Consider the following 12,533-nt stretch of genomic DNA (forward strand, 5'->3'; position numbering starts at 1 on the left):
TCTCTCTTCAGTCTCTCTCTATCTCTCTCCACCATATAATGCTCTCTCTTCCGCTCTCTCTATCTCTCTCCACCATATAACGCCTCTCTCTTCAGTCTCTCTCCACCATATAACGCTACCATGCTTTCGGGCAGTTGGCTCCTCTGCTGAGGATTTTAAAAATGAGCGCTGTCGATATCGTTCTGTAACGCAAATGCGATGGTGAAGATACATCTAACCAAAGCCGTTCTTTGGTGACGTGGTTGATTCTGTTACTGTTGATCATCTGTCCGACAATCTGTTTGGTCCGAACAGATCCTGTTCGGGCAATAATTTTTTCTCAACGGAGCGACTCCAGACCGAACTTCCCGACCTCGAATTTTGTGGGCGGGGCTAAGTTCGGCTGGCATCCAGGCTAGTTGTGAGCAGTTGTTGCGGTTTGATTCTAGTTGTTGCTGAGTGGTCTGCTCAATGCTTTCACCAACAGCAGTTTGGGGAACACATAATGTTTCCATTTAGTACACGATGTATCAATAGTTTTCATAAATCAATCATCATTGTTTTGAGACTGTACGGAGTTAAGCAGAGCACAGTGAGGGTGATGTCAACCTCTGCTCCCTTTTTACTCATCTGTCCACTTCTACTCACTTTGTGAAAAGGTTGAGTTTAATCAATCGATTCAAGCTCAAGGCCCATTTACTTGAGCACTGTACTCGTGTGTAAGTATTTTACACAAGAGCTTACAATCAGCTTTTACTGTGTCCCATACTCTGACCTACTTTATGCTTGTACACCACTCATCTGTTCAATGACTGAATATTTTACAGTAAGGGGGGGAAGAATTACACTCAGCCAGAGCTATTCCTGTCCAGTCCGTTCTACTTTCACACCCCAATGAGTGTCAAGTATACTTAATACTTAGAATAAAATCACACCCACTAAGAGCTCTTACTGTCAGCCTCTGGCTTCCTGTGTTTAAATGGCTGTAATTAATGTCTTTTTTTCCACTGTGCTCTAATCAGGTTTTCATCCATAATAATATCCAAAGACAGAAATTACACTATTGGTCGTAGAGCTGCATATGCAACAACATCATTGTTTTCTGTTTGCTGCTGATAATTCAACAGTTTTTCTTTTTTTCTGTTCTGCAGCTAGTGGGGAAACAATTAATAGTGCCAAGTAATAAGTATGGTGGTGCCAATGGTGTCAGCTGTGTGAGGTTTATGGCCTATTTGTGACAGGTGCTGCTGGAGAACCAGTTGGACATCTTGAGTAAAGATGATGCACGTTTTTAGCGGAGTTTCTCCTTATTCACTCACCATCTGGTCGGCTAAAGTGAAATGATAAATCATACGAGCTCTCTGCAGTAGTGTATCTATTACACACACACACACACACACACACACACACACACACACACACACTGTTGTTGCCGCCATAGCAATTAATTTTGTAAAATATCCCTTGTGATAATGTGCGTTTTGAAATGAATAAACCTTTTCAGCAGAAATGTTCTTCTGCTGTTAGCCTGCATCTCAAAACCTTCTCCATAACAGTCTGGTCCACTCTCCAGTCTTCCTGCTGTGATGTGAAATGACATTTGTGATACCAGGAACTTGAGCCTTGTTAGAACTTGTGTATTCTTCGCCTCCAGGTCATAAATCTCCAGCTGGGAAACTCATCTCCGTCTGCAAAACCCACGTCTGTTGCATGCGTGTGAACAAATGAATTCACTTTGCAGTTTTTACAGAAACATTTTGAAAATGTATTAAATATGTAGCCATTTGGGCCTTCAAACTCTCCATACTGTACATGGGCCTTAGATACACTGTGATATAAAACTACAAAATGTAAATTCTGTCATATTCTGGTCTTAACATGTTTTTACAATAGTCTAAAGCAAGGAAGTGTGTAATAAATCAAAACAAACGATACGTGTTCAGTGTTTTATTGGCTTTTTTTCCTCATCTGCTTGGTTATTTGACAGATGTGAAGGATTTCTGCACTACAACAAAACCCAGCCAGCAAGGACGTGTGGAACTAGGAACTGTAAAGAAGTCCACTGGATTCATGGCCAAAAGGGACTTATAATTTTCTCCCCGTACAAACGATTCATTGACTTATTCAGAAACCAATTTCTCCTCTATTTGCCAAAACAGCAGTCAGAAAGCCTTCAAGTGAGCTGAAAACCCCAAACAAAGGAAAAGGGGTCATGTACCCATTCATCACTGAGATTAAAAAGATAGATTGTTTGAATCGCTGAGTGGATGCTGACGTGTCCCAGGGATCAGGTGCATTAAGCTTATGCCTCAACGAGTTTCGTCACCAGCTTGACTAAAATCTTCAGCGACAAGAAGCAACACAGGCGAAAAGCATTGGTCTTAAAACCTATCAGAGGCTCAATGTTTTCGACAACCAAAGAAATGACATTTCCAGCAATCACAGCAAGAATTTATTAAATGTAGTTTTCTATTTTGATCATCTTTGATCTTGTCTGTATAAACCCTTTTCATTTAGAATTTCATTTAGCTTGAATGCAGGACTGGTCTGCTTTTCTGGCAATAATTGCTTAACCCTCCTGTTATCTGGGGTCAATTTGTCCCTATTCAATGTTTAACATCTCATATATATATATATATATATATATATATATATATACAGTACAGGCCAAATGTTTGGACACACCTTCTCATTCAATGCTTTTCCTTTATTTTCATGACTATTTACATTGTAGATTCTCACTGAAGGCATCAAAACTATGAATGAACACATATGAAATTATGTACTTAAAAAAGTGTGAAATAACTGAAAACATGTCTTATATTTTAGATTCCTCAAAGTAGCCACCCTTTGCTTTTTTGATAGCGCCGCAAACCCTTGGTGTTCTCTCAATGAGCTTCATGAGGTAGTCGCCTGAAATGGTTTTCACTTCACAGGTGTGCCTTGTCAGGGTTAATTAGTGGAATTTTTTCCCTTATTAATGGGGTTGGGACCATCAGTTGTGTTGTGCAGAAGTCAGGTTGATACACAGCCGACAGCCCTATTGGACAACTGTTAGAATTCATATTATGGCAAGAACCAATCAGCTAAGTAAAGAGAAACGAGAGTTACCATTACTTTAACAAATGAAGGTCAGTCAGTCCGGAAAATTGCGAAAACTTTTAATGTGTCCCCAAGTGCAGTTGCAAAAACCATCAAGCGCTACAACGAAACTGGCTCACATGAGGACCGCCCCAGGAAAGGAAGACCAAGAGTCACCTCTGCTGCTGAGGATAAGTTCATCCGAGTCACCAGCCTCAGAAATCGCAAGTTAACAACAGCTCAGATTAGAGACCAGATGAATGCCGCACAGAGTTCTAGCAGCAGACACATCTCTAGAACAACTGTTAAGAGGAGACTGCGCGAATCAGGCCTTCATGGTCAAATAGCTGCTAGGAAACCACTGCTAAGGAGAGGCAACAAGCAGAAGAGATTTGTTTGGGCCAAGAAACACAAGGAATGGACATTAGACCAGTGGAAATCTGTGCTTTGGTCTGATGAGTCCAAATTTGAGATCTTTGGTTCCAACCCCTGTGTTTTTGTGCGACACAGAAAAGGTGAACGGATGGATTCTACATGCCTGGTTCCCACCGTGAAGCATGGAGGAGGAGGTGTGATGGTGTGGGGGTGCTTTGCTGGTGACACTGTTGGGGATTTATTCAAAATTGAAGGCATACTGAACCAGCATGGCTACCACAGCATCCTGCTGACATGCCATCCCATCCGGTTTGCGTTTAGTTGGACCATCATTTATTTTTCAACAGGACAATGACCCCAAACACACCTCCAGGCTGTGTAAGGGTTATTTGACCAAGAAGGAGAGTGATGGAGTGCTGCGCCAGATGACCTGGCCTTCACAGTCACCGGACCTTAGACTTCTCTTTATTGATCCCTTTGGGATGACTCCCGCAAGGAAATTAGATTTCCAGCAGCAGATTTTAGCATCTTACAAAAACACTCTTTAAATAGAAAAAAGATAGAAAAAATACAGTATAAGAATAACAATAAACTTTTAGCTAAATATTTTTACAAAAATAAACAAACAGTAAAACAACAATGAACTACAGATAAATAAAGATAGATATATAGGACTGTGTATGGTATTGTGTTATTATACAATTAATAAATAAATGACATTTAGCATAAATTAGCAGTTAAGAGCAGTTAGAGTGTCCAAGTATGTATGTGAGTAGATTATTAATAATTTATTGCACAGTGTTCTGTTCTCTGTTCTGTCCTCTTTACCCTATTTCCTCCTCCACCCGAGTGAGGAGTTGTACAGTATGATGGCATGAGGGACAAAGGAGTTCTTGAGTCCGTTGGTCCTACACTTGGGACCTGAACCCAATCGAGATGGTTTGAGGTGAGCTGGACCGCAGAGTGAAGGCAAAAGGGCCAAAAAGTGCTAAGCATCTCTGGAAACTCCTTCAAGACTGTTGGAAAACCATTTCAGGTGACTACCTCTTGAAGCTCATCAAGAGAATGCCAAGAGTGTGCAAAGCAGTAATCAGAGCAAAGGGTGGCTACTTGAGGAATCTAAAATATAAGACATGTTTTCAGTTATTTCACACTTTTTTGTTAAGTACATACTTCCATATGTGTTCATTCATAGTTTTGATGCCTTCAGTGAGAATCTATAATGTAAATAGTCATGAAAATAAAGGAAACTCATTGAATGAGAAGGTGTGTCCAAACTTTTGGCCTGTACTGTATATATTTTGCTTCACATTGAATGACTTTTCCTAATTTAATGGGGCAATTTAAATATTTTTTCAAAGTCAAATTGACCCCAAGTTGTTTTAGCTGCATAAAACCTATGAAATATGAACATTTTACATTTTATACACATTTGTGTATGTTGTTTTGGCTGTTATTGAAGTCTAACCCATGCAATTTTATAATCTTTAGGGCCCTAACTTGCCATAACCATACATGTAGTAGTGCGAGAACCCCTGATATGCCCCACATTGTGAAGGGGGGAAATGTAGTTCCTGCGAGGACATTGATAGTTCACACATCATAGGGGAGGGACAAACGTATAAAAGCAAAAACTGGAAGTTATTGCAATAAAAAAACATTTAAAATATTAGTATCCGCTGAAATGAACATTCATCAAATATCTTCCAGAAGTGCAGTGATAAACATGAGCAGATCGGATGGATCACTCACATATCAACGATATGTCTTCTTAAAAAGTTATAAATAAGCTACAAATCCAATGCAGAACTTTTTAGTACTAAAAGTAGTGTGAAGAAATTTACTTTCCTCATGAATATGCAAATATACGCTGCAATTGACTGGATAATGCAAAGCCTCATTTAGTTTGAATTGTTTTAATGAACTGTATACAAAAAAACTAAAGAACCGAATGTCACTTTAAAAAATCAGCAATGTATACTTGGATATATTCTATATATATTCTAAGTGTGTTATAATAGTTATCACAGAGGTAGCTGCATCACTGGCATCTGATGATGGTGATAGTGCATTTTGTGACACATGCTAACTGCAGCAGGTTGAAGAGGTCTTGTCCAGCAGCTGTACGCCCTTCAGCCTGGGTTATTAAATATGGAGTTACAACGCTCTGCTTTCCAGAACAGCATTTCAGCTGCTTGCATCGTTGGTCACATCAAACTAAGTGGACCTCGACAATGTTTCTTTCCTGAAGATGTAAAAGCCAGTAGAGGCAAATATACTGGAACCAAAGGAGCAGTCACCTGATTTAGCATGAGAATTTAGACGTATTGCTCTCTGTTAGAACAATAAGTAGCAGAGGTCTTTTCCAACAATAAGTAGCAGAGGACTTTTCCAACTAACAGCTGTGAAGTAACCATCCAAACCTGCTGTGAAATATTAAATATCTATGGAGTATTGCTGCCCTCTGCTGTACAAACCCTGAATGACTCAGCGCATTTTCAATGAATCTATCACTTTTTTTTTTTTAAGCGGTGGTTAAGGGCCACAAATGTTCCCATAATCAATATTCAAATTGCTTGTTTTGTCCAATCAACAGTCCCAAACTCAAAATGATTCAGTTTACGATGATGTTAAAGAAACAGATCTTCAAGTTTTGCTTGATGAATGACTTAAATCAGGGATCTTCAACAGGGGGTCCTCAGAGTCACTCCAGGGGGGGCCTCCAAATTATTAATTTTTGAAAGTTTTTTTCCAAAAATTAAAGACTTATACATGATTCCAACATATTATTAGCACATATAAATCCCCACTGATGGTAGGCTTACTGGCCTATAGGTAATGTAGTCACTAAGGTAGCCATCCTCAGATACAGTTCATCCCAAAGGATTGACTGTTGATGTGTTTAATTACATTAAACCATGATTCATAAAATCATGCCAACAATTATTAGGCTACTTGAATAGCTTAGTATTCTATTCAAAAAAGGTGTCTATAAATGGTTTAGGCTGCCCTAAAACTTATTATAGGACCAGATTAATATGCAACTTCATTTTATCCAATATACGTAGTAGGGGGTCCCTGATCATTGGCTTAAACTTTGAAGACTCTTGACTTAAATGATTACCATAGTTGTTGCAGAATATCTTTTTGTCTTAATGACTGTTTAAGCTCAACAAAGTATAGCAGGAGTAAAGATGTATACAAATCTGTAGTGAACCAACTTCATCTAACCAATTTCATTACAAAACTACATCTAACTGCTTAAAACTGTCAAAAGTTGCTCCCACTCATATTAAATATACAGAATTCCATGTTTAATCTGTCAAGGCTATTGCATCTTAATCCACAACAACAGTTCTGTTAGAAGTCCTGAGTTTGAAGTTTGGGAAACAATTGCTGCAAAGTTCTTGAACATGAGAATGTATTTAAGACCGGTGCATCAGATCTAAAACTGTCCAAATAAAATCCTGTACACAGTTTATCACTTGTACGGTCTTTATTTACAATGTTTCAGTCCTGAGACCTTCGAGATGAAGTTTACCTGATGAATGACAAAGTGTAAATAAACAATAGTTCAGTGTTCTTGCTCTCATGTGGTCATCACAGATGATGTATTTTGTTGAATAAAACTCACCCAAGTTTATCAGAAACTACCTGAATATTCTGAGCAGTGCTATGTAAACAATGAGAGCTGAAAAAAATTATTCCACTTCACACTTGCTGATGTGCCTAAATGGCATGCCTCAGAGTTAAGTGTGTCTTCAAATCTGAATCAACGGGTCACAATTCAGGGTGGATCTTTTTAAATAATTTATTCCGATATTCATATATGGTAATATAATTGTTTTATCATGGTAAGCATATAAAATATGTACAGAGCAAAGCATTAGTAAAAATCACAGATCCTGCTGGGAAAGTATGTGCTTATATTGTAGAAGGCGGTAATATCGCAGCAACTTCCAACAGGATTTCTTCATTTTAACAATCATTTATTCTGGATATTGATATCCCAGATGTGCAGGTTCTAGTAGATAATTCGCAAAGCTTGAAGTCTAAATGGTGGTCTGAGATTAAGAGAGGCTGCAGCTGGACTGTTTGGACTCCCTCCCCTAAACAAAGAGAAAATACAGTTAGAAAAATACTATCTACACACATTCCATATACTAATTCAAAACTTGTATTTATTTATCTTTGTATTTGCTAATAAAAGAATGGATTACCATGACAACAGTGTACCTACATGTGTTCCTGTAAGCATGCTACTGACGGCTAAACTTTCCGGGTACCTGTTGTCTCTGCTGCTGACGTCTGTATTCTTCTTCACTGGCAGCGAGAGCCTGAGCGAGAGCCAGATCCTCCTGCTCCTGAGGGCTGAGACACAAAGAAAACTTAAAGAATCATTTAGGTGGGGGCTGGGGAAACTAGGGACAAAACATACAACGGTATCAAGAAGATGAGCTTCATGTGTCAGTTTCTTGCGAGTTACTGTTGTGCAAATGAAAGAGCACTTCTTTGTTTATATAATCAGATTCATTTAACATTAGTTACACTCCACAAGCACGCACGCAGTAATACATCAGTGCTCCTTTTAAGCTGAAAGGTCAGTGAGAAAAACTCATTTCACTCCATAGCAGCACACTGACACGAGTGTGTTACGAGTCATGTCGAACTGATAATAGTTTACTCACGTAAGGGCCGGCTGAACAGTCGGCCTCGATTCAGCCAGAGACATCTCCAGAGCCCTTTGTAAAGCCTGCTCCTCCGTCTGCAATGACAGCACCAGAGCAGCTCACTCATGTTCATTTTCCTCTCATTTTGGAATCATTTAATCAGGCGACGTCATGTAAAAAATGTCCATACCATTCCGGCCTGAAATGACGCTGATGGTGGGATTACATTCTGTGCTGAAATGGAAGTAGGAATCCGCTGGGTAGTGCTGAGAAGAAAAAGACAAAAAATAGGACCACAAAAGTGATTTATCATTTTAAGAGTCCATTTGAAAAAGTGATTTGGTTGTTCTGACACATTTAAAATCAATACAAAGTCAAAGTTTACCCAGTGCTGTGGCCTCTGTTTGCACTCACACCATTAGAAACCGGTCTAGAGCGTCCTGAACTGGATGAACTACAACCGGCGGAGGAGGAGGAAGCACCCTGGGCCCTCATTACAGCAGCATTTCTACAACAAAAAAATAAAACAAGTCAGCAATTCTTACTGCAATACTCAGATGAATGCACAACATTATATGAAGATATAGTGCAACTGTACCCACCCTGATTTGGAAAGAGGATTCCCATCAGTCTTACAGTCATGGTCTAGTGGGTGCCGGTGTTTAAGACAGTAATTTAAATGACACTGTTCACAGGTCACTCGCATCATTTCCTTCTGCTTACAGCCTCCTTTAGAACATTTATTTGTGAAAATCTAAAAGAAGAAAACATTTGTCTTATTGTTTAGATTCTAGGACTGTGTATTGGCAAGAATCTGGCGATACGATACGTATCATGATACAGGGTCACGATTCAATATTGCAATAGATTTCGATCCTGTGCATAAGGCGATAGAGATTTTTTTTTTTAAATAATTTTAGAAAAACATGATGTTCATAAAAGTGAAAAAAAAAAAAAAAAAAAAAAAAAAAAAAAGTTTACTTTAGGTAAACAATTCAGTACACAAAAAAAACATGGGATTGTGGTTCACAGGTTCTTAGTGAGCAAATGTTTACATGCTAAGAAGAACCAAAAAAAACCCAAAAAAAAAAATTATTTTCTCAAAAAAAAACCAACCCCGGGGGGGGGGGGGGGGGAAAAAACAAAATTGTTGCGTCCCGCCCCGGGGTTGGGGGTTTAAACACAACATAAACATGAGCCACTGTCTTACATGAATAGTTTTGAATGTAAAAAAAAAAAATATATAATAATAATAATAATAATAATAATAATTTCCTCTGTTGATTTGACCGTGGCGGCCCCCCACGGCAACAAGTTAAAGTGCATATCGGAGAACGCTTGTATTTTAGGAGCATTATATACATGCTGAAGTAGTTACACTGCATTAAGATAATGTAATTAATAGTGGGTTTATTGTTATTTGTTCGGACCTGCCCCCACTGCTAAAAAAAACTAAATCCTAAAGGAAACACTGCAATATTGCAAAATAAAATATTGCGATACTCAAGTGTATTTTTTTTCCCCCTCTTCTCTTAGATTCTAATTCATTGTAAGGTGAAACACCTCCATTTTATATTTACCTTTCTCTTTCTCTGTGCAGGGTCCGATTTGCAATCCCGATCAATGTGTTCACCAACTTTAATGTCCGGCATCTCTCCTCTCTTGATGGGAATGGGGATATTGCACAAAGGACATACTGGGACCTGGATGTCCTACAAGACATTAAACAACGACAGGATTGCATATCTTTATAAGGCAAAGCTATTACTAGGACTACTCCGACTCTGCAATATCAGGACATAGAAGCAGGATATATCCATTTGCAAAATTGGTCCATGCAGTGGCATTATTTGTGTAATGCATCATCTAATGTAATCACTTCATAAATTAGAGCAATTAAATTTGACATCAATGTGTCATCCCAAAAACAACCACAATTAATGCCTGTTCATGTTTTTAAGCCTTTAATGTAACATTGTAAACATAGTACACACATGGCACTGTGCTGCACCCAGTCCAATTACCTTTTTGTAGGACGACATGCATTTGTGAGTTGCATAGGTTATGTGGTCCTTACAGAAAATCTCTTGACAGGCGTCACATTTCATAGGAAGAAAATCTGTAATCAAGTAAGGTTTTAAAGTTCAGATTCAAATCAAACTTGGCTGGATAAACAAACTGACACTTCGAGCTTTCTCAAAAGGCACTCACCTAAACGTTTGCAGGACTTCTCAGAGCAGTGCTCTCCTAAATCTGGAAACTCCATCACATAGAAATACCTCGACAACCTGAAGGATGAAGTGAAGAAAATGTTTATTGTTGTGACACGTCACTGTGTGAACACTGAAAAGGGTCCCAGTGAATGCTAGCAAATGGTTAGCTAAGAAAGTAGCCATGTCATTCGTATGCTAGTTTCTGCTAGTATCGTAGCCATCTAACGTTAGCTAGATGGCTTAGCGCTCTTTTAACGTTAGCAACGCAATTTTATATTGGATGCTGGTTTCGTCTTTCAGTAACGTTACTTAATACCGAAAACTGTGGGGAACTAGCTAGCTAAACGTTAGAGTCCTTACAAATAGGTTGCTTGCTAGGTAGGCCAGGCTAACATGCGATTAGTTGGTTTACGTGTTACATAAATAGCTAACGTTAGCTAACGTTACAGCTCAAATTAGCTATGTCTGCCATATACGATCGTAACCAACGTAACAGCAAACATAAATAACTAGCTAGCTAACGTTACTGTGACCAACTCATGATAATACGATGTATTCCAATCGCCAACCAAATCCTTGTTTATTCCACACAAATGCTAGCAGCTAGCCGGTGTGTTGTTTAGTAGTAATCTCACGTTAAGGTTAGCTAGTCTAAACGCATTAATTATTGAAGTGGATGAAGACAAACTACAGTATGTGCTTCACTGTCTCCCTATCTAGCTAGACTAGCTAAACTCCCAGAATAAACACAGTAAACATAATTAGCTAACATAGCTAGTTGTTTTTCAACGTTACGTTAATCAAAATGTAACGTTACTTTTAACGTTAGCTAGCTGACTAAAATAGCGTTACCAGAATCTGACAGCTAACGTTAATCGTAGCTGTCTTTTATTTTTCACTTACCAAATCCCGTTTTTTCCTTGTCTGTGTCGGTCTGTTGTGTTATAGTTAGAGGCAACGATGTTTTCTTGAATAATCCTGGTTCATTCCGATGTTACTGAGCCTTCCTGACAGCACTTTAACCACAGATCCCTGAGCACCACTGCCTGTTTTGTCTGTTTTCATCAAGTTTTGATGTGTCACGCACGACTCTCCTCCCACGAGAATGACGTAACCTGACGTCAGGAAAATTCCTTGTTACCTCAGGTGTGGTTAGACGAACAGTAGAAATGACAGGTAAATTCTAGAAAGATCCAGACGTTTACATCTCATTTAATGTTATTTGGCGGACAGTCGGTGTTTGTTGCTGTGCTTTTCTTGTGAGCACAACTACAATGTCTGACTTTTTATTTGCCAAATTTGCAGCCTAATCCTTGTCTCCCTCTCCGTGTAAACCTAATTTACAACATAAAATGGAGAATTCTCTATCCAATTACTCTTAATGAACTCTACCTCAAAGAATCCTGGAGAGTTGCAATACTTGACTTTGCGTTTGCACATATATTTGCACAGCTTTCTACACAATGCTGAAGTCATGTATTTGGCCTAAATATTTTAATGTATATAATGTCTATAGCGTTTGAATGCCATTTACTAAATTTTCTTACTTTGCAGTAGCCTATTTATCATTTTAAACAGCTTAATCTATTTCCTACCTCTTCAGACCTTTTCTATACTGCTGTAACATGTGAATTTCCCCTCAGGGGATCAATAATATAACATCTTAAATATGCACACCAGTTTCTTTATTTTACTTTTTTTTTTTTTTTTTGGATTAGCCAAGTTGAGAGTTGATTTAGACTTAATAGGAGTCATAATAAATTAATTCTCGGAAATATAAGGTTCTCTTTAGTGGGTCGACAGCAGCTCTGATAAACTGATCATTGAAGATTTGGAAAGCCAGATAGAAAAATAGTTATGTGCTTTCTATCTTTTTAATATATTAAACCCCAAAAGAGTCTTTGAAAAGGCCTAAAGTAATATTCATTATTCATGAAAATGTGTGTAACTCAGTTTTATTAAAAAGTGAGATAGAGCCGTATAATTCTAATATCACAATTTGACATCAATTTTTTAAACTCAAGTCCAATCATCCAATCTTTTGACAATTTACCGAGAATGGATGGATTTAAATGATGTTCCTGAATTTGAGTTTGTACCGTTTTCTCAGATGAGTGAGAATAATGGAGTGAAATCGACCCCAACGTTGTTTTAGATGGCACACAGGCTAAATCTCTTGCAAACTGATAGCTTAACGTGTATTTATTAGAGCATA

At 38.3% G+C, this 12,533-nt stretch overlaps 1 protein-coding gene across 2 annotated transcripts; it reads right to left on the bottom strand.

The window, feature by feature from the left end:
- Positions 1-6,912: 6,912 nt before the first annotated feature.
- zfand2a (zinc finger, AN1-type domain 2A) lies at positions 6,913-11,399 on the bottom strand. 2 transcript variants are annotated; one of them, XM_039826199.1, is made up of 10 exons: positions 11,222-11,399; positions 10,317-10,393; positions 10,130-10,224; positions 9,686-9,817; positions 8,708-8,859; positions 8,491-8,613; positions 8,296-8,371; positions 8,124-8,200; positions 7,722-7,806; positions 6,913-7,544 (listed from the first exon to the last, which is right to left on the bottom strand). In XM_039826199.1, exons 2-10 carry the CDS (start codon positions 10,369-10,371, stop codon positions 7,506-7,508), a joined length of 834 nt encoding a protein of 277 aa, XP_039682133.1. In that variant the 5' UTR covers positions 10,372-10,393; positions 11,222-11,399; the 3' UTR covers positions 6,913-7,505. The 2 variants fall into 2 exon arrangements, with proteins under 2 accessions (XP_039682133.1, XP_039682134.1); XM_039826200.1 differs by having other exon boundaries at positions 7,676-7,806.
- Between the last annotated feature and the right edge of the window lie 1,134 nt (positions 11,400-12,533).

This window comes from Perca fluviatilis, chromosome 15 (genome assembly GCF_010015445.1).
Source record: "Perca fluviatilis chromosome 15, GENO_Pfluv_1.0, whole genome shotgun sequence".
Classification (NCBI taxonomy): Eukaryota; Metazoa; Chordata; class Actinopteri; order Perciformes; family Percidae; genus Perca; species Perca fluviatilis.